This window comes from Fusarium solani (assembly GCF_023522795.1).
Source record: "Fusarium solani strain SB1 chromosome Unknown bctg00000005, whole genome shotgun sequence".
Taxonomy (NCBI): Eukaryota; Fungi; Ascomycota; class Sordariomycetes; order Hypocreales; family Nectriaceae; genus Fusarium; species Fusarium solani.
Genome location: NW_027072153.1, coordinates 3,207,480 through 3,233,604, shown reverse-complemented (window position 1 = coordinate 3,233,604; position 26,125 = coordinate 3,207,480). Strand labels below are relative to the sequence as shown.

The following is a 26,125-nucleotide window of genomic DNA, read 5'->3' as shown; positions in this document are numbered from 1 at the left end:
GTTTAATAGTATCTCTAGATTATTAGCATACTAGGCCTAATTAGAAAGGCTATATTATAGCCTAAAAGGGAAAGAGGGGATTCCCTTAAGAATAATAACATAAGCAATACACATAGGTTCAAGGATAAGCCCGACTTATCAATAATATTACTATAGAAAATAAGTGAGAAAAGAAGTACCTTTTATTTGCGGCATTTTTATTGAATTAAGCCCCCGCGCAGTCAAGCAGATACCCAGCTCAAGCTTTAGCGATTGAGGCTCCACTTGGTGACCCCGTAATGATTGGACGGAGCTTTTCCCAACCTGACGTAACAGTTGAGCTTCAACTTCACATCCCAATTACAATTCAATCCCCCCATTCCATTCTTTGTCGCGTAGCCTCTTGTGCTAGTCACAATGGACGGCCTCGACGAATTCGAAAAGACTCTTGCCGCCGAAAAGGCAGAGCGCGAACGTTCAGAACGCGACCGCGAGGAGAGGAAGCATCGCAAACACAGACATCACCATCGACACGAGTCGGACAGAGATCGAGATCGCGAGAGGGATAGAGATAGGGACAGGCATCGGCATCGTCGGCATCGCGATGAAGAAGAAGATGGACATCGACACAAGCGCTCACGACACTCGCGCGACGATGACGAACATCGATCACGGCATCGACATCGGGACGAGCGACACCAAAAGACATCAGATCCTCAAGAAGATCTCCCCATCCCCGACGAAGAAAAGCCACGGAGCGAAGACACAGTCGATACATCAAAGCCTCTGACGCGAGACTCCTGGATGACGGCGCCTTCCGCCCTCGAAGTCGACTACATCCACCGACCAGACAAGGCAAAGTCGCCTCCTCCAAAAGTCGAGCCGAAGCGGGTCGTTTCCAAGAGGGAGATCAACGTCCACATCAACGATATCAACAAGGGCAAGACACTGGACGAGCTCGACATTCCTAAGGAGAGAGATGTCGAGTACACCTTTGGCGACGCCGGTTCTTCCTGGCGCATGACCAAGCTCAAAGCCGTCTACACAGCAGCCGAAGAGAGCGGTCGTCCGGTAGAAGAAGTCGCCATGGAGCGCTTTGGGGATCTGCGAGACTTTGACGATGCAAGGGAGGAAAAGGAGGAGATGGAGCGGAGGAAGCTCTACGGAAAGGGCTACAAGGGCCACGACAAGCCTACCGGCGATCTCTACCGCGAGAGGATCAAGAACCAGCGCAAAGACGAACCTCCTCCCGAGCCAGAGCAGGGAACCATCATTCCCGACCCGCAGCCTGCTTCTACGCCAGCTATGGATCAGTCCGCTCTGAACCGACTACGCGCTCAGATGATGAAGGCCAAGCTCCGTCGCGCACCAAACGCCGCACAGCTCGAAGAAGAATACAACAAGGCAGCAGCCGCATTCTCATCAGCGCGTCAGGATCCTGAAGCCGTCGTTCTCAGCGTCATGGATAACCGACAACTCGCCGGTACACGCGCCGAAGCCAAGGCCATCACCACCAAGCGCGGCCGTGAGCGAGGCAACGTCGAGGAAAACACCGAAATGACAATCGAAGACATGGTCCGCGAGGAGCGTCGCACAAAGAACCAAGCCGGCGGCGAAGGCCTACGCTTAGCAGAGCGCATCGCAAAGGACGGCAAGTTCGACAATGACCTCGAATACATGGACGAAAACGCCGAGAAGCTCGCCCGTCGCATGCACAAGTCCGACCTCAACCTCAAGAACATGGCCGTCTCCGAGTTCCAGAAGATGTCGCGAGCTCTCGACTCGTGTCCCTTGTGCCACCACGAAGACACAAACCAGCCACCCCTAGCACCTATCATCGCCCTTGGCACTCGCGTCTTCCTCACCCTTGCTACGGAGCCCGAGGTGTCACCGGAGGCGCCGTGCTCGCTCCGATAGCACACCGCGCCAACCTCCTTGAGTGCGACGATGATGAGTGGGAGGAGATTCGCAACTTTATGAAGTCCCTGACACGAATGTACCACGACCAAGGCCGTGAAGTGGTATTTTACGAGAACGCGGCTGCACCACACCGACGTATGCACGCCGCTATGGTGGCCGTGCCGATCCCATATGAAGAGGGCGCTACGGCCCCGGCCTACTTCCGCGAGGCCTTCCTCTCGTCGGACGAGGAGTGGAGTCAGCACCGCAAAATCATCGACACGGGTGCCAAGGCTCGCGAGGGCATGGGCCGGTCCGCCTTCCGACGATGCATCGCAAAGGAGATGCCCTACTTCCACGCGTGGTTCACTCTCGACGGTGGACTAGGCCACGTTGTAGAGGATGCGGGCCGTTGGCCCAAGGGAGATCTGTTTGCTCGTGAGGTCCTGGGTGGTATTGTAGATGCTGAACCACACATAATCAAGAAGCAAGGAAGATGGACGAGAGGCGATCCTCGAGTCGAAGGATTCAAGAAGGGATGGAGAAAGTTTGACTGGACCAGGATGCTAGCAGAAGGATAGAGATCAGGAGTTGCGATTTATTACATTTTTTTTTATTTCATCTCACAAAGAGAAACATACAAGACATTACACTAACTAGTACGGGGTGCTGCTTGCTTGTCCGTAAGATTATCCATACAATCCAAATGGCTAGTAAGAACCAGACGAGAATGACGCTTCCTTTCGACTCCACATCATGCTGCGCTCTCTGGGTATCAAGACAGACCTCTCAGGTCTTTTCGGGGGAGCAATAAAAAAGAAGAGGGACTTGAAGATCCCTACCAATAACAAAAAGAATAGAATGCTCCCGCAGAAATGTTTAAACTCTCCCCCTCCGGTCTCTACCGCGCTCTTTCCGTCCGTCAGCGCCAGTAACCTTCATCCAGTCCTCCCACTCCTTGCTCATCTCCATGAGCACCGAGCCCATGACGCTCGCGCTAGCCATGAGGCCGTGTCCTTCTCCCTCGAGGACTCTGACCTCGCACCTCCGCATCGTCTTGCCGAGCCACTTGACATTGTCCACAGGGACACGCGTGTCCCTGCTTCCGTGGTGGATGACGACTGGCCGAGTAATGTCGACGTATCGGAACCCGATTGTGTGTCGTCGTTCGAGACATACTAGGAGGTCCACAGCTGGGTTTGCTCCCGTTGTCGCCAATTCCCAAATAGCGTGTGTTAACCGCAGGTCGTATGTCATTTGACGCTCCTTGTCTGCCATGGCATCTGCAGCTGCTGCCAAGATGGCGTTGTCAGGGCTCCTTGTGCCCTGAGGCACCTGCATCCTATCCATGTTCTCTGATGCGTTCGGGGGCTCCAGGTCAGGATCACCATGGCCGTTGGACTTGCCGTACATGTCGTGACCAATATTCTCCTTGTCCAAGCTAGGCGTCACATTTCGATTGCTCGCTGTACTCTCTCTTCCACCGTTGTTGTTTGTCCTCCGCTTAGCTCGTCGGGGGTTCTTGGGTAATGAACTTGTAATAGAGCTGCTCGTGGCGGTCATGAAACTGCTGTTGGCGGCCTTGAGGATGGGGGTAGGAAGGGCTCGTAGGATTCGCTGCGAAGTCGGGATAGCGTTTGTCGGGGAAGAGTTTGCGAGGTTCCAAAGACGTTCATCTGAGATGGAGGAATCCATGGTGCCAGAAGGTGAATTCTACCGCGGATGTGCTGAGGCATACGTAGAGCCGTGGCCAAGGCGTAGATGGCGCCAGCTGAATGAGCCAAGATGGAGAACTTTGTAATCTTCAAAGCCTGGCAGATAGCATAGACATCATCTAGTCAAGTCAGTGGCAGTCCCTCAACTGTTATCAAGGCAAACTTACCTGGCCAGCTGAGCGGCGTAGCAGTCCCATCCGAGTATGGCTCACTGTCTCCAACACCGGGACGATCAGGAGTGATCAGCCGCAGCTTCAACGTCAACGCTAGCTCATCGTAGAAAGCAGTGATGTATCTAGTAAGTCCCATTCCGACACAGCAAAACACAGCCGATCCTTCCGAGTCACCGACTTCGGAAAAGGAGATGACACGACCCGTCTGAGGATGTCGAATCTTTTGTGACAGGCGGGGAGAGCAGAGGTAAGACTCGACAGCGTCGTCAACGGAATCAGCTGACTGGGGACGCTCATATCCTGCTGGAGTCGGGTTCTGGACTGGTTGAGGACTTGGTGATTCACGACTTCGATCGTCGGGTCGAGGGCTCAGCGGTCCAGATAGACGCTTGAGTCGTGAACTGCTCCGCTTCATCTTGACACCATCAGGAGGAATTGGGCTCTGGTGACCCGAACGACGACGACTGTGACGATCGTTGCTTGGTTCTCGCCGCCGATTTTGTGAGACAGCAGGGAACGGCGCACCGTCATCATCATCGTCGTCGACCCCAAAACCGTAGTCATCCTGGCTGACGTCGAGGAAACTCCGACCAGCTACGCTCGTCGTCTTGGACGGAGCTGGTTCTTGGAGCCCATAGACTGGTGACCTGGCAGATGACCGCAATTGGTCATGTGCGGTATGTCCCTGCTTTCTCCTCCCGGTTTCCCCCCGTGGCTTGTGATGTTCCTCGGCTTCAGGTATAACATCGCTCAGTGGCCCATCCTCTCGTCTTGATCTCCTCGCGCTTGATCGCCTAACCTGTCCCGTCTTCCTTAGACTCGAGTCGCGCGCCGGAATTTCCATTGGGCTTGGACGCTCAATAGGCAACCGATGTGCAGGAGGCTCCTCGTGGATAGCCGTCTCAGCAAAGAAAGGATCACTCCGTCCTCCACTGTGAATACTGCTCTCAACAGCAAGCCCACCAGAAGACGACGCAGAAACACCTCCAGACGCTCGCTTCCTCTCAACCTCCCTCTCACGGAGCTGCTCCTTCGAACTCATATACATGAGCCCCTTTTGGCTCCTCGACGTCTTTCTGCCCCAGCTATCATGCGATCGTTGGTGGTTCAGCTCGGGCGTCGGGGCGTTTCGGCGTTCGATGGAGAGGTTGCCTATGCTCTGGGTGTCGTCATTCTTGGAGCAGGCCGATGACCCCTTGGATGAGGGTCGCGAGGTGCTGTTGCGTATAAAGGAGCGCAGGCCGCCCGAGTTCTCACGGCTGGGGCTTCTAGGGCTCTTGGGGGACTTTGCAGCGGTAAGGGGGAGAAGCCGCTCGGGGGCTTCGAGGTGCGGATGACCGGGGGGCAGGCGGCGAGCTCGTCGAGGGATACGGGGTCCTGTCTCAGTTCGTCGAGGCTCGGCTGGTGAAAGGCTCCGTAGTCGACGCCGAAGCTGCCGTGGCCGGGACCCGGGCTAGAAGGCAAAGAGAGGCTGGTCGGGGGGACCTCGAAGTGGTTGTTGGCGGGCTTGGAGATGACGCTGAGGCTGGTGATGAGGTTGGAGATGACTTCGGGGCTGGCGGGAGGGAGACTGGCACGCTTGTTTGAGGCGGAGGAGGGACCTTGAAGAGAGCGACGTCGGGCGTGGTGATGATGGGCGCGGGTCGGGATAGGGGGGATGTCAGCCGACTCGTACTCCATGGTTGGGAGGGCCGCCGCGTGCCGCGGGCTGTGAATTGCACGGTAGGCAGGTTAGTTGATCCCAAGGGAGGGATGAACGGATGGATGGATGGAAGGGCGTAAACGTGGGAAACAGTGGATAGGCGGCGCGCGGTGTCTCGTCAAAGGGGGGAGCCACAGGTCGAGGGTTGCAACAGGCGACCAGCCAAGCTTCAACAGGTGCAAATGTCTTGAGCTCTGTTAGGTGTGGGCTCGGTCCCAGACTTGTCTCGAGGGTTGTCTCGCAGCGTCAGCGATGGCGCGGGCGTTGGCGCGCGCTCGCTCTGGGCTTAAAGGGATGGAACGCTCGCCGTCGCTTTTTTCGTGGGGATTGGGGATATTAGGTTGTCGGTGGTGATGGTGGAGGCTGCGGTGGGATATGCAGGTCGTCTGCGCGAGGACGTGCGCTGCAGGAGGAGCAAACACGACAGAAACAGAAGGATGCAGAAAAAAAAAAAGAGGAAAAGAAGAAGCAAACGCTGGCTGAGTGAGGTTCAAGGAAGCGGGTGCGCGCGGGCGTGATTGATTGATTGATTGACGAGGCCCAGCGATTTGTGAGATGAATTGGGCGGGACGGACTGGGTCGGGGTGTCCAAGACAGTCAGTGGCGTCAACTCAACAAGCAAAAGCACGTCCTTGTTCGCCCCGAGACAAGGCAATCAATGAACAAATGCAATTGTTGGAAATAAACTCTCGTCTTTCCTTTTTCTTGCGGTAGGTGTAAAGAGACAAGAGTTGTCCCCGGGGAAGAGTATGGGGGAGAGGAATGGTAAGGGGGTGTGTTGTGTGTGGCACGGAAAGTTTGTGCCCCCCGACCACAAGCAGGCAGCGCATGACCTCTACCTGAAGATACGAGCCAGAGGAGCTTCAGGTCTTTTGGTCTCTTTTTCCCGGGTGTTTCTGCTTGAGTAGGGTGCAGCATGTACATGTATTTCTCAGCAAACAGGGGTCACCAGAACCGTTTCGAAAGGCGATGCAACGATATGCAATGCAATGCACACGCGACGCGCAGGCTGCATCCTCTCTCTCGTCTCCTCATCCAAGAACCCCTTGAGTCAAGACGAAGCCTGAAAGAGTACATTACCCCCAGGCAGGCCATGTGCTTCTAGTACAATCTCCCGCCCGGGTCAGTCGTCATTCTCAATCTCTCCAGCCTAGCGGGATTGCGCACTAGAACAATTGATAGGTCCAGGGAACCCCTGACCAAAAGAAGGAAGAATTGGGGCGGGACCCCTGAAAAGAGCTTTTTGCCCCTGGAGCTTGCATCCTTACCCGTTTGGCACGCGCCCCCAGGGGTAGGTTTCTCCATCTTTTGGCATTCCAGCGGTGATTCGATTTAAATGCCCACGCGAGGAATGGACTTTCAGGTCAGAGTTTAACCATGGCAGAACTTTAAAAGGCATGCCTATCCGTATTCCTACGCGACTCGAGACGGCCATGCTTCGCGGAGGGGAGAGGTCATGGTCGGACCCGGAAAAGCAAGGGACCTGATTAAACCTGCATGCGGACCGGTTGTCTATTGATTACGGTGTCTCCACAGCGGAAGCAGCTTCAATTTTATTTGTTGGGCATCTGTTTGCCTTGGAAATCGTCATCAAGAAACATTATCCGGTTCTCCCGTCGACCGTGTCTGTGCTTGTTGCGTTGCCTGACCCAATGCTTTCTTTGACAGGCCCACGATCTACGCGTAGCGCGTTTCCAACGTGCCATGAGAAGAGGAGATTCTCGCGTGGGATTCTCTCGATAAAGGCCAGCTTGGACCTCCCTGCAGCTTCTGTTCCTGCGTCCGGTCTCACAGCTGCAGATTCGCCAATGTCTGGGACACTTCTCACGCCATGACGAAACACGCCTTCGTCTCGTGAGAACAAGTCAAATGACCCCTTTCTAGCTCCTAATCGATCATTATTGAACCGTTGACGAATAATCCTCTCCGTCTTTTAGCTGTATGCACCTCTTAAACCCAAATCCCTCGTAGGGCTGCCGACGACAATCATCCCCAGCGCTACTGGCCCACACCAGCCACAAACTACGTCATTGGGGTTTCTAGCCACAGTTTGATCAACAGCTCCCGGTTTCTGGGATGGAAAAGGATGTGTTTGCGACGTCATGGTCGCGAAAAGGTGAGCTTCCCCCTCCAAGAGTAGAATAATCGTAGATCCCGTTGCTGCATTGTTGTGAATTCTGCTTCTTTACACTTCACTCTTGTGTCTTGAGCTGGCGATACGAGTTTAGCAACACCACGACATCATCACCAACCACATCAAACGTCAGCACACGATGGATGTCCTCCTCTCTCTACCCATACTCTCCTACCTCCTGTCGCCTGCTTCGGCGTCATGGTCGACATCCCTCAACCTCCTCTTCTTCTACATGACATGGACGACTCTCGTCCTCTCCCATACTCCCCTGCGAATCCGCCTCCTAGGCTCTCTCGCAATACGAATAGTCCTCTATCTAATACCGTCGTTACTCACGCTTCTGTTCGATGCCGCGGTTCCCAGCCTCGCCGACTCCATCAAACTTGGCGGCCGTGCATCACTCCCCCTCGTGATGCCCGCATACTAGCCCGCCAGGTTGCACTCGTCGTGTTCAACCTCGCCCTCGTGACGGGCGTGGAAGGCGCTTCGAGTCTGGGCTTTTCCTACGTCTTCAAAGACAATGACTTCAAGACGACGTCGACTCTTCCACTACCATGGCAGCTAGCGAAGCATATTGTCTTGCTCCTCACGGCGAGAGAGGTGCTCACGTATTACATCCACCGTTACACGCTGCATTCCTCGTCGACCATTGGCAAATACCACCGTCGCTTCGCTCACGCTCGTGCTGCGGCGCCTTATAGCCTTCTTCTGTTTGCCGACCACCCAATCCCTCTGCTCCTCCAACGTTTCGTCCCCATCTACCTACCTGCCCTAGCATTACGACCACACCTCTTGACTTACTTCCTTTTCCTTTCGCTCTGCACCGCCGAGGAAACCCTGTCCCTGTCCGGCTACAGCATTGTTCCGGGCATCATAATGGGCGGCATGACGCGCCGGACAGCGGTGCACTATGCAAGTGGTGGGGATTGCAATTATGGCGCCTGGGGATTCCTCGACTGGGTTAACGGCACCGGACGAGGTCGGGATGTGTTAGAGGATGTCAAGGCCGAAGCGGAGAAGCATCATGTTAAGGAGAGGTCTGCTAAGAAGGTGGATAGTGGTATGGGAGCGATTCAGGATGGGATTGACAAGTTGACGAATGGGAATGAGGATGGAAGGAGGAGGAGCTCAAGGTTGAGGTCAAAGCGAGCTTCTTAAGCTGCTGATCGTAGATACCATTCGTAGTATAGTGTTCATAACGTTAAAGCTGAAAAGTTGACTTTTTACACGAGACCATACCTATGTATCCAAAATGCCTCGCTCCATGCCCACCATGTCTCTATCAGGTCTAACAACCACACTCAATCATTCCCAGAAACCGTATCTATGAGTATCCCATCTTCTTACCAAACCAGCTCAACGTCTCCAACCCACTCTGCACCCTCATGCCAATTCTCGCATCAAGCACAAACGCCTCCCACACTTTGGCAACGTCCATCTGCCGCAGACACTCGTCGTACTTTTCCCTCCTGTACTTGGCGACCTCTTCGACGGTGCCTTCGGGAGGGTTGCAGCATTCTCCCCATGCGATGGCGCCCTTTTCGTATGTTCCTGCTGCAAGGACGTAGTCGTCCTTTGTCGGACCCTTGAATACGGATCTGAGCTTGTGTGTTAGCAGGCGTGTTGAATTGTGAGAACTGCGTTACTTACCGATCATGCTTGAGAACATGCGTCTCCAGAAGCTCTCTCGCCTCCTCAAACCTCTTACCCTGTCTAAACAGCGCCGCACAAATAAGCGCCCACGATCCTATCTCATCAAGCTCCTCCTTCATCTTCTCCACAACCTCGGGCTTAGCCGTGCACCTCTCCCATCGCATAGCGTGTCTAGCAGTCTCAAGTTCCGCAGGTCCCATGCGCTTGACCATGTTCCACAGGTAGCACATCTCGAGCGCAGGACTTGCGCCAATCGCGTCGGCGAGGTCGACTTTGTGCTCCTTTACGCGGTCTTCCCACTTTTGGATCTTGCGCTGGATAAAGACTTCGAAGGGTAGCTGTCGCGCCATGAAGCGCTTCTTGCCTGCGACGCTGGGTGCTTTGCGGAAGAACTCCTCCGTCTTGGCCTTTTGTCGTCTCGCCTCTCCTTCGTCACCAGCCTCGATCGCGTTGCGATACAGTTCAAGAGACGCAATGCCAGCCATGTAGTAGTAAAGGGCAGGACTCCAGTCGTTGACCTCGAGACAGTGCAGGAACGAGTCTCGCATGAGTGGCCAGTTCTGGATAGCCATGGCGTTGATGGAGAGCTCAAAGTTGTTGAGTGCCGCAACCTGCTTCATCTTGGACTCGCCACCAGTCGTGAGGACCTCGATGGCCTTGGGGAGTTCCTGCTCGTTGCCGTGCTGTCTAGCCTCCTCAACCTTCCACAGCCTCGAGTCTGGGTACCGTGCTCGCATAGATGCCAAGAGCTTATCGCATTTCTCGCGGGGAGGACCGACAATCTCAGCACCTTCGTCAAAGTCCTTTTCGTCAGGAAGGATATCCACGGCTCCGAGAAGGGCGTTGTAGTACGACAGCAGAACCAGACCAGCAATGGCGCCGTTCACATTAGCGTAAGCGGTAGATCGCCAGAGCATGCGAACGCCTCGCTCACGATCTCCTCGGAACCCAACAACCGACAGAATTCGAGAAAAAGCGGGGGGAACGAGCGTCAGCATGAGGAGAATAAGTCCAAAGCACATGTTTGCGCCCGAGTGGACAAAGACGTCGAGGGGTTCTCGAGAAGAACGGTGTCGGACTCGGTGGGCTTTGACCTAGCCTCCTTCAGCGGCGCTCCCTCGTCAAGATTCTCGTCCTCGGTGCTGGTTCCTGGAGTCGTTGTCGAAGAACTGGAAGATTCCAGGTTTGCTGGTGTCTGCGTTCCGGAGGATCCGTCGCCGCTCTTGGACTCAATCTCGAGCTTCTCCATGCTGCTGGAGCCATCATCCGTTGCCTTGGCAGATAATGACGCCTGCGATTGTCCCTCAGGTTTGTTTCCCAGCGTCTTGTTCTCAGCTTCAATGATAGCATCGAGGGTGATGAATGCCTTGCGGAGCTTGAGGAAACTCTTCATGGCATCGATGAGACTCTCGTGGAGAACACCAACGACGGCGCCCATGAGCTGCGTCTCAGCACGCACAAGCTCATACTCTGTTCCTGGGGGATACAACTTGCTCCCAGCCCTCGCCTTTCCATGCTTCTGTGCCTTTTTATAGTCAGCCCAAGCCCTAGCCTCGCACTCATCCAGCTTGGTTGTCGTCTCCGTCATGACGGCCTTCTCAAAGCCAAGGACTGATCGCATAAAGATAGTCACAGCAAGACCCAGCTGATGAAAAGACGAGTCACCCGTCTGCAGTCGCTCCCAAGCTCCGTCAATGTCGTCATTCATGATGAGTCCGGCCGAGTTCATGGCATCGTCGATATCCTCCATCTCTTTAGCGACATTGTCCCTGGTCGAGCTGGTGTCGCTCGCATCGTCAGCCTTGGCGGCGGCGCCTCCGCGGAACCAGCCCGCTAAACGACTCATGATGGCGATGGAAAAGTGTATGAAGCTGGAAGAAGAGAGACCTAAGCGTAAGATGACCTCTTTATGCTCATAGAGTTCGTATCCGATGATCAAGTCCAAGGCTGAGCCCCAAATGCTGACGTCTTACTCTCTTTTGCTTAGGCTGAATGGAATGGATGCCCGTGAAAAAAAGACCCCTCTTTGTGGCGGCTTCCCCTCGACACGATTGCGAAACCGAGAACGAAGCAGAGAGCGATCCTCCTGTCTCACGCGACCACTCAACAAGTGTCGCAGAGAGTCCAGAGATAAATAAGAAAAGAAATAAAAGGAAAGAGAAATAAAAACCGCTCTTTGTATCCGAAAATTGGGCATGCATCTTTCAACCCCCGGGGCTCCGAGCAAAGATGTCATAGGCCCGCCCGCCTGCGGAGTTTAGGCGGGCTTACGCACATGAGGCACTTCCAATCGGAGTTTGCGGGTGACGATCCTGTGGGGATTTGTGCATTATCGCAAAGAGTTGTTTGCTGCGATACGATACGGTACGGTACGATGAGAGCCGACACATTGCCGATATCCATTACTCAGGCTAGGAGGCTCTACATCCGAGGATTTTGACCTCTCTCGGCTCTGTCGGCACTGCGTTTCGAGATGGGGTGGGTTTGTTGGCCGCTTTAACGGTCCCTAGCAAGTTACCCTGGAGAGGCACCTGGAGCCTCTGAATGCTGCAAAAAACACAACCTATCCTCGCCATGGGTAGCTATCTAGATATCGACCCCAACATTACAAGAAACAACTAGTTCCATTTATTGGCGAGAGCTCCTCCCGGAAGAAACGTCTGTATAGCGCAATTGTCTCCATGATACAACCGCAGATAGGAACAGATGGAAGGACATTCCACCCTTGCTCTGAGTTCGATCCACCATATACTACGACCTCCTTTGTGATACCAGAGATACAGTAGCAATAACGCTATAGGGTCCCTTTTCCAGAGAAGGTCTTTGAATCGGCCACGAATACTGCGGAAGAAGAGCTGAGTTGGGCCAGTTGTGAGTTCGTCGTCTGGAATATCCAGAATCCTGGATACTCCGTGGGCGGCATCGAAATACGGATTGTTTTCCGCCGTAGATGAGCTATCAAGCCGACACAAGGCAGCCAAGTCTATGGGGACGCCATTTGTACCTCTCTCTGGAAAGGGCGCGTACATCTGAGCGTAAGTAGCCGCCATAACATGGAAAAGACTGTCCGGTCGCAGCGGATTGACTGTGTGCCACAATGCCATCTTTCCTTCGCTCAAACGCAACCAGTTGAGATCTAAAGGGCCAGATGACTTGAGCGGCCACGACTCTTCAGGTGAGGTTGCTTCGGGAGATGAAAAGGTCAGGACAGCGAGAGCAGCCGCAGTACCCCAGATTGGATCCTTGTCTTTGGCCTCGATTGGTTCACTTAATCGCTTGTGGAAAAGGCCTGCGCTTTGAGACCAGTGATAGCACTCTTCTCGAGTTCGGTGATAATCTGAGGGGCTGTTCAGATGGCGGTCGTATGTAAATGCCACAGCGAGGGAGGCGTGCATTAGGAAGGGGTGCTAAAAGTATATATTAGCCGAAGCCAAGTTTATGATGGGCAATCTGGCCTGCATCTTGTTCGACAGGAGTCAGATGGAAACCATTGTAATGAGACTTACAGTAAATGCTAGTTCCAGGAGCTTGCGGTTCACTTGTAACATGTTTGGGTCACCTGGTGTGAGGAGACTCCGCCCAAGATAGCGGGTAATGAAATCCTGACACCTTGCATTCAATTGATAGCATGAAGATGCATCAGATGTCCAGACGGCATTTGTGAGAGACGGGTGCAGCTTTGCTCTTCCTCTAACAATCATCGGCTTGGCTGTGTCGGCGGCGACAGGGTGGAGGTCAGGGATGTTGGGTATGAAGTTGCATAACACACCGAATGAACAACATCTCTTGCACTGCGGCTTGCTCTCATCACACTACGAGTACATGAAAATTAGTTTGATCGTTTCCCCGTGTAAATACAATTGGGTTGCTTTAGGTACCTTGAGTTTTCGAAGCTTGCAATTTCGGCAGCCATATCTCGACCGCCGCAGAGTTCTGCGCTCTCGAACTTCGGTTGTACAGGTTGAAGCCATGACTGCTGCTAATGGGGTGCTCAGCACATCTGCCAGCCTGGCTGTGAGAGATGTAGTGAGCTTGAGCGGACTTAACGGAGGATTGAATGAGGTCGGATTGTCTGGAAAGGCTGAGACGAGGTGATGATGACAGTCGGAAGCAGGGTGCCATAAATAAGTGCTTTGGCCAATCATGTAGGGATCCTCCCGAATTCCCCAGCTATCAGGACCCGTAAGCTAACCCATTTTCGGATATCAAGATCCACGCTAGCTGTTGCTCGGGAGCACGAGTCTCTGATTGGCTAGGAGCTTCATCCTCTAACTCCGTCATCTACATGGAGTACTTGACGCAAGAAGGCCATGAATGATCCCTATAAGAGGGAACGTTTCCCTCGATATTCTAGAAAAGAAAGACACTGAGTCTTTAACCTGAATACCACACTCGATCCTCTACCCCAAAGCTTTTGATACCTACGCTCCCAGTCCACCATGGCCACCCATCTCGCTGCCCTCTCCGTCGCCAAAGGCAAGCCCTTTGAACATCAAACCCGTCCCACACCCAAACCAGGCCCAGGCGAACTGCTAATCGAGGTCAAGTCCGTAGCCCTGAACCCGGCAGACCACATCATGCGTGCCTCGGGCCTCTTCATACCCGAGTACCCCACTGTCATCGGTTTTGACATGTCGGGCTTGGTGCTCGAGGTCGGCGAAAACGTCCCTGTTGATCCCAACGAGGACCTCTACTTTCAACCGGGCGTCACTCGGATTGCTGCCTACGCTGCCTCCTTCTGGAGGTCTTACAATCCTGACTATGGCTTCTTCCAGGAGAAGTGCATCGTCCCCTGGCAACACGCCATGCCTCTCACAGATGACATCTCTTGGAATCAAGCCGCGACCTTGCCTGTATCTACCGAGGTAGCTCTCAGCGCGTGGGATGCAATGGGGATCCCACGACTCGGAGAAGCAACGCAGAGGGATAACAAGGGCAAGAGGGAAGCCCTCCTTGTCTGGGGTGCTTCCTCGAGCGTGGGAACCATGGGCGTTCAATCCGCTCGGCTGCTGCGGGAAGACCCCGGCTCTTCCTTCGCTGCCGTGTACGCCACGGCTAGCGCGGTTAATCACGAGTACGTACGCTCTCTGGGCGCGGATCGTGTCTTTGATTACAAAGACCCGCAAGTTGCGGATGCGATCGTTTCAGCAGCTAAACAGGACGGCCTGGTGATTCGACACTGCTATCTTGCCATGGGTCAGCTTGCGGCATGCCAAAACGTGCTCAAGGCCTTCCTCGAGAGCAACAACGAGAACCAGAAAGCCAAGATTGGTTCTGCGCCGCTTATCCCTTCCGACGCGGAGGAGGTGGATGGGTTGGAAGCCATCTTCGTGATGCCGGCGAACGATGAAAAGGAGAGGTTGACTCAGCTTCGATATTGGCTGGGGACCTGGCTGAGGGAGAACCTGGCCAAGGGGAAGGTCAGGCCGAGCCCAGGGCCTAAGGTCGTGGGAAAGGGCTTGGGGGCTATCAATGATGGGTTGGATGAGCTGATGCGGGGGGTGAGCTGTACGAAGTTGGTTGTCGAGGTTGCAGAGTGACCAGTTCCGCGAGGATGATGCTATGCAATTGATGACAAGGATTGCTCAATGGATGTTTAGATAGTAAAAGGTGATGCTGTTATGGTGCTTTCAGACTACATATCCCCGAAAGTTATGTCAAGTCAGCTATGATGCTTGCTGGACTAGTGTTCCTTGGTCTTCTGTCACCTCATCGACAACGCTTCTTTGGCTTCGAGTCATGGCCCTTGGGAGAGTTGCCCGATTACCGATGCCGGTGGCCGCCGCGCCTGGAGCTCTGCCACCACTGACTGCAGGCGGCGCATGCTTGCCCTTTATAGAAACCAACATTCATTGTGCACATATCCCCACTGCTGAAGTTCGCCATCATAAAGGAGGCGTGTGAAATCAAGGAGGTTGGAAGGGTGGCACGTGATATGTCCCACATCTGTGACAGTTGTCACCATTCCTTTCTTCCGCCCATCAACTCACGACGAAAAGGAAAAATAAAAGCCAAGCCCTTAACCCTGTCACCTTGAAAGCTTCTAGTTGTTGCCGAAGGAGCATTGTAGAAGCAGAGACCCTCTAGATATGATTACGGCAGAGGGAACAGAAGATGCGCCAAAGGTGGCTGCAGACATCTCTCCCCATCCTCTAGCCTCACTTGGAGACGCAACACCTCTACTGGACGATTCCATTCAGGTCTATGGTCCTCCAACCCGCCCCGACGGCGCCATCAACGTTTATAATTACAAAGGGCAACGATTTCTTTCGGCCCATCTACTCGAGACACCCCCGCCCATGAAATGGAAGGGCTTCTGTAAGCCTCTCCTTCGCCAGTTCCAAAAACATCATGTCCCAATAAAGTGGCATGGCTGTGTCGGGTGTGGTGTGGAAGGTGGTGTCTTCAAGGTGTCCTTAGGAGGTGATGGCCCCTATGCTCTAAAATTAGTCCGCTACCTCTCCCGCGAATTGGATATGCTCCAGAGGCTAACAGTGGACACAGTTCTGGAATACTCGCCCGCAAGAGCCGCTCAATAGAGAGAAACCATTTGTATTCCCATTCCAAGATGAGGCCCGGCATGTGGCCATCATCGAGAAGATCCGATGGGCAGTTGAACATTCAGAGACTCCGATCATGGTACACCCGTCCCCGAAATCATCGGAGTTAAAGCTCGAAAACCTTTACTGCTTCTCAGATGAAGGCTAGCAGAATCCCCCAGAATTTGAGTCCTCTACCCCCATGTGTTCAGCTGACTATATCAACCGCTGCCACGGCTGGCTAAATCTCGACAAGAAAAACTGGCCAAAGAACTATCACTAATATGAATGGCGAGGACACTCTTACCGCCTTGAAGAAGCAGATTACCGCTGGGCGATTGTATACGACTACGTCAGCTCCAGAGTCAAGGAACATGATCTCAATGTCACCCAGGCCAACATTGACTTCTTCTACTTAACTGGCTTCGAGTTTGCTCATTGCAAACCGGATAACTGGCGTCAGGGGAAACTGGTGGATTTTGGCGATCTCTATTCACCATTTCAGCACGTTGTTCAGGTGACACCGCCTCGCCGTTGGAGTGCAGAAACGTGGTTCAAGGACAAACCTGTGAAGCCCTTGACTTGGTGGAAGTCTGGGGCAGTCTGAGAGATGGAGGGAAAGAGAAGAGGTGGCTAGATTCCCCGCGGAGAAGGAAAGATGAAGAGAATTACGGTCCAGAGCGATGTCTACACTAGCGGTGCCAGCTTGTGTGTTGCGGTTGGTGTTATGATGATACCAGATGTTATTACGAAAATAATTAATACTCGCAATTTAGACTCTTATAAATTTGAGTTCAAGGACAAGGACTCCAGAGGCAGTGCCTTGGAGCTAATGCATATTATTGTCGACCAATATGGTTTGAAGGACTATGTTAGCATTGAGATATAATGCTATGATGGCTAACTGGTTGATTGTGTCCAGAGCTTCATTACACCTCTCCAAGAAGCTCGCTCAAATTACATAGATTCTCACCCTAGCCATCACCACCCCGTTACCCACCAGGTTCAGTCTGGTGATAAGCGACTTGTGTCGACAGCAATCTGACTCGTAAAAACATATGGCCTGTCAAAACAGGCATCCCACCGCGTTTCTCCCGAGTTCCAGAATGACTCAAGAACGCTCTTGGCCATTAGGGGCACATAAGTACCAGCATCATAGCTTAGCTCGGGCAGCTTCTCTGAAACGAACGCTCGCATTTTTGGTCCCCCATGGGCAGCTTCCACGCCGAGCAAGACCAGCGGCCAGATGAGAGATCGTCTGGTCCTTGGGCATGAAAGACCTACATTCAGCAGGAGCCACAGGGTCTGACCGTGTGCAGCGCAGCAAGCTCTGAGGTCCGGAGTTTCAGGGAGGACAGTCAGACTTTGTAGTGATAGAATGCAATAGAGTGCTGTCGCGGCTTGGTAGACCTTGCCTATCAGCACCCAGTCGTCCTGGTGCAATGGCTTCGATGAGGCCCATTGCTCTGATGAAAAGCCATGGATCCGCTCAAGTATTTCAAAGCCTTCTCCCCAGCGATCTTCAATTAGAGAGAAGTCGCAAGATATTGTCCTCATGCGAAGGTGGTTGATCTTGATAATCTCAGCGAATAGCGGCAGGGGACACATGTGAATGGGGGATACTGCCGCGCCGTATTTCTCAAGCAGAAATTCAACGGCATCGAGGTATGATTCAGTCATGATCAGATCCGAGGCAGGGCATGTCGTGTTTCCAATGACGGCGACGCTGTATTATGAGGTCAGTCCTGTACCAGCCATGTATTTTAGGAGTACCTACAACCAGAGGGAAAGGAGGAGCGGTTCCAAGCTTGGTGAGCTGGCCACTGCGTGAAAACCGCCTCGTAGCGTAATCAGCTTGTGGATTCCTTCCAAGTGACATCGCCAGTTGAGTGAAGTCCCCTGTTGAACCTACAACGTTTTAGCAAGAAGCCATACTTGAAAGCACAGGCACTCACATCGGCAAGAAGAAGAGTCATGATCCCCGCCATGACCAAGTCACTTGTTTGTCTATCTTGCACATCAAGTTGCTCGTTAAGAGACCGAACTGCAAGTCCCCAGTACAAGTAGAACTTCTCAGCTAATGGCTTGGACTGAGGATCGCTTCTCGTGCGGTTGATGCGGTGACTTAGGGTCATGCAGAGCATTCCAAAGTTCAGATAATCAGGCTTGTTGAAGGCCCGTTGTATATGTGTGACAGAAAGCTGGTAGATGTGAGGGTTGTTGCCAAGTTCTTGGATAGGGGCCAGCTCTCTGTATATGCAAGAGTTGACTACCCCCTGTTAGATCATGGTCGTTATCAGACCGTTTAGCCATGAAACTTACAATACTCTGCAGCCTCAGGCAAAGAACAGACATCGGTCCTCAGCTCGTATCGCGGAATGGTCGTGTTGAAAGCTATAATCATTTCCGGTTTAGTCATGGCGTCGTTGGTTTTGTTGCCGGGATCATTCTCCACCAGGGCCGAAGGAGAACGGGACCCTTTTCGTTTCCGACTCCGAGATGTGACTCTCCCAGGCGCAAGCCATTTTAGCCTTTGAGGTTTGACATGGCTATATCCGGGACATTCGACTCCAGCAGTCGAGCATCTTTTGCAGGCTGGTTCTGTGAAATCGCAGACTAAGCAGCGTCTGCGACACTCCCAGCAGTGACGCTGCTGTGTCTCCATCTCCGAGTCAACTGAAAATTGCGTCATCAGTCATCCGCTAAACATACTTCTGGATGCCACAAGGCCGATGCCCTAGCTGTTGACCTACCGCGATAGTACGAGGGCAGGCAAACGCGTACAACAAGCCCCGGCTGGTTTGGAGAAGTCATGTCAGGGGAGCATGGCCGTGCGGCACAGCCAAGAGTGTACGTCAGCAGTCGGAGATATCAGATCGTGGCTTAAATCCGAGCATCCTGGCGATCATCATTGAGGCTGTTGGTGATGCATTTCTATGACGACGCTACAAGTTCGCATTATCAAGAATTAGAGAGCCATTTGCCTATTCCTAATAATTTCATCGAAAATTGAATGTTATTTTCTTCTGCAATTCGGGCGACAGGTATTTCACAGAGGCCAACAAGGTCGCTACCGGCTCTATGCAGAAAAACACGTTGCTTGTTGCTTTGTGTAACAGTGTGCCATCTTTGTATCTCGTCATAGAGGTATAGATTCCGATTCTTTTAAAAGCAAGCCTTTCCCTTCAAGGACACCGAGAACTATGAGCGAATTCCATAAACACCAACAGACCATATGCCGGGATCATGGGACTAAACTTGTCTCTATTGTAGTATTCCCACAGCTACTATCGACCGACGGTGAGAGACATGTTGCTGGCAATGTTGTATCCAACCTCATGCAACACAGGTTTTCGCTGTGAGACAGCCGAAAAAGGCAGGTCGAAAGATTTCCTAGGTGACCTCGACAGTGGGCTTCCCCACAGACGTTGGATTGATAAGATGGGGCCAAGGCGATCAACGGTTGGAGCTGTGGATATTCGAGTTGTTTATCTGAACAAACCATAAGATCCAATCATGGGATGCGATATGTGGCCGTGGCTCGGGCAGTAAAGGGTGATTGGTTTTTGGGTTGGTAGCCGTTAACGGAATAGAATCACACCATCACGAGAATCGGAGGCGCACAGGACATGCTAGACTTGAGATCATGTCGGAGATGGACGAAATTATGAGACGTGTTATAGGTCTGGTCTCAAGTTACGGACGACCGGAGCGACAAGACATCTTCGCTTTGCGTACGAAAACACATCGAAGGGCACTTTTCATCTATCTCGGCCCTACGAGACCCCCAAATCGCAGAACCCATGACCACCCATAGTCCGATAAGATGCTTATAGCGGCCGATGCTGTTATTGAGGGTGTGGAGACCCGGCAGATGGTCTCTACCCCCACGATCAACAAAAAGCCATGATCTGCAGCAGCTCGATAGACGTGTTTCTCCCGCACATGCTTAAAAGCTTGAACCTCTGTGGCTTGAACCTCAATCTGCAAGGCATCAGTCGAGCGTGTGACTAGCAAAAGAACCCCCCCACAAAAGAAACCGTTGAGACTGTGTCACCACGTCTTCTGACCGCTCAACCCCCCCGGACACCTCTCGAACAAGGGCCCTCGGGAACGTGCCCTGCTCCGAGGTTTCATCTACCGCCTGTAGCTGGTGACTAGTGTTGCAGATCTTATCGACGCGAGCTTCACGGCGTGGCTTGAGCGGCGCCGAGTATTGGTTCTTCCGGGAGAGTGGAGCCTTCTGCCGTCACCTGCAACCGGACTTGGCGACACCACCGAACGCTATCTCACTCTGTCTTTCTCTCTCTTTTTTTTTTCCACTATATCACCATACCACATTCCTCCTCGCTTCTGCTGAAAGTGTCTCTTCTCTCACAGGCCTTGTCGACAATTCCTGCGCTTCCGAGGAGCTGTGTGACCACTACGCTTACTCTAAACCTCAAACTCTGACGCGCGGCCTGGAAAAACACCGCAATGAGATTCGCATCACCGCTGATAGCGGTCACCTCCGCTCTATGGATCACCATCTTCCCTTCCGTGCAGGCACAGTCTGCGGATGCCTCGGGATCCCTCTCGCTGATTGAGGGCGAGGATCTCTTCACCTTCCGGTACTCCACCTCCCAACCCGACAGCTCCAACTGGGTCGGTCTCTACTACAGCGCCGGTGGAGGCCCCGTCGATGGCGAGAAGGGTTCATCCAACTCCATACTGTGGAAGTGGACGCCCAAGTCCCAGGGAACCGTTCAGCTGTCCGCCTCTAGCCTCGAACCCGGCAACTACACGGCCTTCTTCCTCGCCCGCGGCGGCTACCAGTCGCTTTCTGAGCCTCTCGAGGTGGTCAAGCCCCGCGAGACTGGTGGGGATGTCGCGTTTATCGTCTCTGACGTCACCCTGCCCAAAGCGCGTGTCGGCGATAGGTACACGTATCGGCTTAGTGGCCTCGTCAAGGGCGGCAACCATGTCACTTTCTCCACCCAAGGATACGGCAGCTGGTTAAAGATCACCGAAGGCGGCGTCCTTGCTGGTACACCTACTGGTACGGCCAAGGATGCCGTTGTCACCATTCGCGCGACTGGTACCGACTCTGCCGCCATTGGTGTCTTTACTGTTCCTGTGGTCCCCGAGGGTGAGCCTCTGATTAAGGAACTCAAGGTCATGTCCTTGAACATGTGGAACGGTGGCACCGGAGTCACCAACTACCACGACAAGCAGGTCCGCTTCATGGCATCTTCCGGCGCCGATATCATCGGTATCCAGGAGGATCAGTGGGGCCGTCACATCCCTCGTCTCGCCAATGCTCTGGGCTGGTGGGGATGGTCCAGCGGCGGCGATGTCGGCATTCTCAGCAAGTACCCCATTGAGGAGGAGTACGGTGTCATCAGCAGACCCAGCCGTTCTGGAGGTGTGAGGATCGCTCTCGACGGTGACCGACAACAGCTCAACTTTTACGTCGCTCACCTGGGGTACACTCCTTATGGACCTTATGACACCTGCTTTAGCCACATGAGCCCCGACAAGGTTATCCAGCGAGAGGCTCAGTCTGGTCGCACACCTCAGATGGAGGCTACCCTCCGCGGCATGAAGAACCACCTCGACCAGGCTGACGAGACTCCCGTGTTCCTCGTCGGTGACTTCAACGCTCCTTCTCACCTCGACTGGGTCGACGGTCTCAAGGAGAAGAACTGCGGCTACTCCAACGTCCGCTGGCCAACCTCTGTCCTCCCTGAGGAGGCAGGTCTCATCGACTCCTTCCGAGTCGCCAACCCTGACCCGGTCAAGGTCCAAGGCACAACCTGGTCCCCCGTCACCATCTGGAACAACGCCAACCGCCGGGAGCCCCAGGATAGAATCGACTTTATCCTGCACAAGGGCAAGAGCCTCAAGGTGACGGACTCGCACACGGTGGTTGTCGGAAAACCCTTGCCGATCCCTGACACCAAGTACAACGAGTGGTTCTCTGACCACGCTGCTGTGCTGACGACTTATGAGTTGGAGTGAAAGAGATTTAACATCTGGATTTTAATGATTTAACGGTCATGTTTTTTTATTTGTTTGGATTACTGCGGGCGTAATTGCTGGATAATAGCATGCTTTTTCAACATCTGCACGCCGCAGAGCAAAGCAGCCGTCTTTCACGGCGACATCTCCTAAGGGTCATTGGTATACCTTTGGGGGTAACTAGACGATTCAACCAGATAGAAAAATGAATCGTACTGGTTAATTTCAATTTGAGTTATACCTGAAGTGAGACGACAATCAGGTGAGATGATGACTATGGAAGATGAGAGCACCGCTGTGTAGCTCTAGCACCACAAAGTCGTGCAATGGTTCACCTCCGGAAGGAGAAATTGACTTTGACGAACCCGAGTCTATCTGAGACAGTTGTAAGATTGTGGCTTGCTTGGCTGTTTGCGATCGACGCCTCTGCATTCTTGTGTCCAAATGCAGATGGTCAACCGCCTTCGATTGCCAGAAGGACATACTGAACACGTCTCTTACATTGGCTTCACAAAGCTGCTGAATACATGCAAGTGCTCCATGCCCACTGAGGGCTGGCTTGTAGAGACATGCATCATGCTTTAAGTGCTGGCATTGTCGAATGAACTAGGTCATAAGGTTAAAGGGTTACGGAATCATACGAGGCTAGGGATTCATGACGGCTATATGCAGAGGTATATAGGAAAGCGTCATCAGGTGGCTCGAGGTTAAACGAATCTCAACAGTGTATCGTGAGTGGTCGACGTTGCGAAACATGTCTCGGGTGAGAAATGGAGCGCTTGTAGCCGCGACATTGTGCTCAACTCAAGTCACAACATTAATCGGCCGCATGCTGTACTTGACTGTGCTCGCTTATAGGGACTTGCAATGATGAAATATCTCCGACTTCTCACGGCCGGAGTGTATGGAACCGATACTCGCTCTATTTGAGAAATTCGATGAAGGAAGAGAACCAAGCTCATCTCACATGACTTCTATGTCTTTTGTTGACGGTACTTGGGAGATTAATAAGGGGAAGCAGGCATGCCGAAGTTCATAGTTGACTCAATTGCGAGAATAGAGCAACCTCAAGTGGAACTGGGATGCTGAGCCCAGTCAGTCTCAACTGACTCTGCCTTAATGTGGTCTATATACTTCTTCTAGACTTGTCTTATAGAAGCACAAACGATAAGAATAGAATTGGTACCAGGATCTTGGCTCGGACGAAAGGCATGCCTGGCTAGCTTGATTATCTATCATCACCTATCTCGAAACTCGCGGTGATTCGCTTCATGCATGCTTTGGGATGAGAAACCCCGCAAAAGATCATATGACTCGCATAAGTTACATACAAATGCCGAATGGGCATTTGTAAGAAATCTAGACCATCCAATGACACGCTATCAATGACAAGGTGAAATCGACAAGATTTTTGTGGGGCCCTCGTCCACGCCCTCCACTCTACAGTTCTGGACCATGACTCCAACTCTTGACCATGATAATGCTCCGAACTTCGGCGGCAGAAACTTTGCTTCGACATCTTCAGTTTTGGAGAAGGTATGGACTCGCCTAGGGATGAACGAGAGCAAGTGTTTGCAGGGCTGAATGAGTCTTTTACCGAGTATCTTGACGATCCTGATGCGACTCGATTTCTGGATATCGACCTCGACGACATTGACATTGGCGAAACCTTTCCGACGAGATCATTGATACATCATGGCTCTCTACAACCTGCACCGACTTCAAAGGAATCCGTCCAGCCTGGTCCGGATCCTCGGGAACCACTCGTCTCTGGTCAGATCCATCACCCCAAGCCGATGAAGAACCTCGGAAACGGCTTCTTCGGTCAAGAAGCCAATCAACTGAACGGCTTCCAATCCGGTCTTCAGCTACAAGATACCAGGCCAATAGAGTCTCTCCCTTGGCCCCTCGACAGTACGGAAGCGACTCAGGAACCATTGCTACCAAACACTAACAAGAGGCCACCTCCCAAGATCGGGAAACGCTTCTCTTCGGAGTCCATTAGAGTCTTGAAATCATGGCTTGCTACGAATATCCAGAAGCCGTACCCCGGACCAGCCGACGTCGAAGCCTTGCAAAGAAAGACTGGTCTCAATAGACAGCAGATTACTACTTGGCTAGCTAACGCCCGCCGTCGATTAAAGAACCAGCCTGACCGACCACCTACCCCTCTTGTACGATCGTCAACCCCAGTGTCCATTAATAACTTGGCCTCCTTCGAGAACATGGATCCTCTTCAGCGATGGCAGAACTCGCCCCCCGAACACGAACCCGCGACTGCATCGGCCATTGCACAGGCGATGCGTGGCCTTCCATCGACGACGTATAGTCCTGATCGTGCATTCTCAGGAGATTCGGATCCCGGGAGATCTCTACGGAGCAGCTCATCCGCTAGCACGAACGCTTCTCAATCCAGCTCCGCATACTCACACACATCCGGAACCTCTCTCAGATCCCTCGACCGAATTCGAAAAGCCATCAAGCGCAAGAGACGTCGCGTGCCCGCCGAGCGACCCGTCGTCTCTGACAGCTGCCATCCTTACCAGTGCACATTTTGCACAGAGACGTTCAAGACAAAGTGGAGTTGGAAGCGTCACGAAAAGTCGCTGCATCTGTCACTCGAGCGATGGGAGTGTGCACCGTCGGGTCCAACCGTGTTGAACGAAAAGTCCGAGACTGTGTGTGTCTACTGCGGACTTGTCAGTCCTGACATGAACCACCTGCAGAGCCACAACTTTGGAGCCTGCCATGGCCGGGCGCTGGAAGAGAGGATGTTTTACCGAAAAGACCACCTGCAACAACATCTCAAGTTGGTCCACAACGCACAGTACCAGAAGTGGCCCATGGACTCGTGGAAGGAAGCGAGTGAGGAAATAAAGTCACGCTGCGGCTTTTGCGGAATGGTCATGAAGTTTTGGTCAGACCGCGTTGACCATCTGGCTGAGCACTTCAAGGCAGGACAGACAATGGTGAATTGGAAGGGGGATTGGGGGTTTGAGAGTCAAATGCTTGACATGGTTGAGAACTCGATGCCGCCGTGTGAGCAATCTCTCTCATCACCCTTGTATCTGGTTGCTAACTGTCAATAGATCTCATTCATTACGAGAGAAACTCACCTTGGCCGTTTACAACTCAACAAGGCCTAACCGGATCACCGGCGAGCGCATTCGAGCTCATCAAGGTGGAGTTGGAGTACTTCAACGCCTACTACACCAACGCAAGGCATTCTCCACCCCCAGACGAGGAACTATTATACGAAAGCTGCTGCATAATTTTTGGCGCCGAGATATTATCCAAGGAGTCAGCGATACCAGAACCCTCGTGGCTGCGAGACTTGCTCATGTCCTCCGAAGAGGTCGTCAAGCAAGCGCGGATACGGCCGATGAAGAGCGCCGCCAAGTCTAGAATCACGGCACTGAGGATTAACGGCAAGGATGACATCTTTCAAGCATGTCCTATGGAGGAGAGGTTGCAGCGGCACACGGAGATTCCCAAGCTGTTGTCTCTCAAGGTTGAAGATGATGAGCTACAGAGGGAGGCATGTGCCGTCGTTCAGGCCATGAATGAGTCGTCGCCGCATCCATCGGTCATGTTTGTCAACTTCTTGACTGGGTTGATCCTTGGATCAACTAAATGGCTTATTCCGTTTCGTCAAAGAGCGGGCTTGGCTGAAGAGACCATCTCATCGACAGCACTAGACGCAGGTGGTGGGCCACCAATTGTTGCTGACCTAGTTCCAAGCATCGAGCCACTACCTGTCAGCACGGAGCAGCTGAGTCCCACGGAGGGGTGGGCAATGGCAGACAGCCCAACGGAAAAGCTAAAGACAAGCGGCATCGAGGTACCGGCGTCATATCATCTCTTCGATGCCAACTGCTACCGACGGCTTGGCCGCGAGTTGACGCGATTTGTCATGAGCACCATGTCCACGCGGAACCCCAAAAGCCATGTTCCCACAGATGAGGAGCTTCAGCACCAGGCGCGATGGATAATGTTTGACGAGTGAGTGTATTTGCACCTGTCTATCTCTAGTTGCTAACTTTTGTAGTGGCGATCCATGGAATCAGACACCAGCCGATAACCCCAACTGGCTGGAGCAGTTCAAGAAGGACGTCGGTCTGTTGGATGAAGCAAGTCCAAGCCAGGTTCTTGATGAATGATTTGGTTTTATTTGTGCAAGCCTCCATCTTTGTACATCTACTGGAGACTGAGATATGTTCTAAACCTAGAATGATACCCAAACAAAGGAAATGTATTATTATATCAGTCCTGATAACCCTCCTATTCCAATCCCTCCACACGTTTTTGCTTCTCTACAGTATCATCTCCTC

At 52.9% G+C, this 26,125-nt stretch overlaps 10 protein-coding genes across 10 annotated transcripts; 6 read left to right on the top strand and 4 right to left on the bottom strand.

Annotated features, from left to right (window-relative positions):
* Nucleotides 1–396: 396 nt before the first annotated feature.
* Nucleotides 397–2,459, top strand: MRS44_009491 (uncharacterized protein; the record flags this gene model as incomplete). The annotated part of the gene is made up of 2 exons (XM_065621309.1): nucleotides 397–1,763; nucleotides 1,808–2,459. The coding sequence occupies 2 exons, from the start codon at nucleotides 397–399 to the stop codon at nucleotides 2,457–2,459; spliced, it is 2,019 nt and encodes a 672-aa protein (XP_065477381.1).
* A 298-nt stretch (nucleotides 2,460–2,757) lies between these two features.
* MRS44_009490 (uncharacterized protein) lies at nucleotides 2,758–5,446 on the bottom strand (the record flags this gene model as incomplete). Its single annotated transcript, XM_065621308.1, has 4 exons — nucleotides 2,758–3,554; nucleotides 3,617–3,712; nucleotides 3,761–4,961; nucleotides 5,024–5,446. The coding sequence occupies 4 exons, from the start codon at nucleotides 5,444–5,446 to the stop codon at nucleotides 2,758–2,760; spliced, it is 2,517 nt and encodes an 838-aa protein (XP_065477380.1).
* Nucleotides 5,447–7,800: 2,354 nt separating this feature from the next.
* MRS44_009489 (uncharacterized protein) lies at nucleotides 7,801–8,760 on the top strand (the record flags this gene model as incomplete). The annotated part of the gene is made up of 1 exon (XM_046267883.2): nucleotides 7,801–8,760. The coding sequence occupies one exon, from the start codon at nucleotides 7,801–7,803 to the stop codon at nucleotides 8,758–8,760; it is 960 nt and encodes a 319-aa protein (XP_046125284.2).
* A 166-nt stretch (nucleotides 8,761–8,926) lies between these two features.
* Nucleotides 8,927–11,101, bottom strand: MRS44_009488 (uncharacterized protein; the record flags this gene model as incomplete). Its single annotated transcript, XM_065621307.1, has 3 exons — nucleotides 8,927–9,200; nucleotides 9,253–10,180; nucleotides 10,276–11,101. The coding sequence occupies 3 exons, from the start codon at nucleotides 11,099–11,101 to the stop codon at nucleotides 8,927–8,929; spliced, it is 2,028 nt and encodes a 675-aa protein (XP_065477379.1).
* A 772-nt stretch (nucleotides 11,102–11,873) lies between these two features.
* MRS44_009487 (uncharacterized protein) lies at nucleotides 11,874–12,650 on the bottom strand (the record flags this gene model as incomplete). The annotated part of the gene is made up of 1 exon (XM_046280350.2): nucleotides 11,874–12,650. One exon carries the CDS (start codon nucleotides 12,648–12,650, stop codon nucleotides 11,874–11,876), a length of 777 nt encoding a protein of 258 aa, XP_046125286.2.
* Nucleotides 12,651–13,694: 1,044 nt separating this feature from the next.
* Nucleotides 13,695–14,795, top strand: MRS44_009486 (uncharacterized protein; the record flags this gene model as incomplete). Its single annotated transcript, XM_046282754.2, has 1 exon — nucleotides 13,695–14,795. One exon carries the CDS (start codon nucleotides 13,695–13,697, stop codon nucleotides 14,793–14,795), a length of 1,101 nt encoding a protein of 366 aa, XP_046125287.2.
* Nucleotides 14,796–15,344: 549 nt separating this feature from the next.
* MRS44_009485 (uncharacterized protein) lies at nucleotides 15,345–15,794 on the top strand (the record flags this gene model as incomplete). The annotated part of the gene is made up of 1 exon (XM_065621306.1): nucleotides 15,345–15,794. The coding sequence occupies one exon, from the start codon at nucleotides 15,345–15,347 to the stop codon at nucleotides 15,792–15,794; it is 450 nt and encodes a 149-aa protein (XP_065477378.1).
* Nucleotides 15,795–16,799: 1,005 nt separating this feature from the next.
* MRS44_009484 (uncharacterized protein) lies at nucleotides 16,800–18,213 on the bottom strand (the record flags this gene model as incomplete). The annotated part of the gene is made up of 4 exons (XM_046273137.2): nucleotides 16,800–17,520; nucleotides 17,572–17,702; nucleotides 17,750–18,063; nucleotides 18,117–18,213. 4 exons carry the CDS (start codon nucleotides 18,211–18,213, stop codon nucleotides 16,800–16,802), a joined length of 1,263 nt encoding a protein of 420 aa, XP_046125288.2.
* A 2,057-nt stretch (nucleotides 18,214–20,270) lies between these two features.
* Nucleotides 20,271–21,794, top strand: MRS44_009483 (uncharacterized protein; the record flags this gene model as incomplete). Its single annotated transcript, XM_046277728.2, has 1 exon — nucleotides 20,271–21,794. One exon carries the CDS (start codon nucleotides 20,271–20,273, stop codon nucleotides 21,792–21,794), a length of 1,524 nt encoding a protein of 507 aa, XP_046125289.1.
* Nucleotides 21,795–23,332: 1,538 nt separating this feature from the next.
* On the top strand, nucleotides 23,333–25,954 carry MRS44_009482 (uncharacterized protein; the record flags this gene model as incomplete). Its single annotated transcript, XM_046271691.2, has 3 exons — nucleotides 23,333–24,833; nucleotides 24,884–25,796; nucleotides 25,843–25,954. 3 exons carry the CDS (start codon nucleotides 23,333–23,335, stop codon nucleotides 25,952–25,954), a joined length of 2,526 nt encoding a protein of 841 aa, XP_046125290.2.
* Nucleotides 25,955–26,125: the final 171 nt, after the last annotated feature.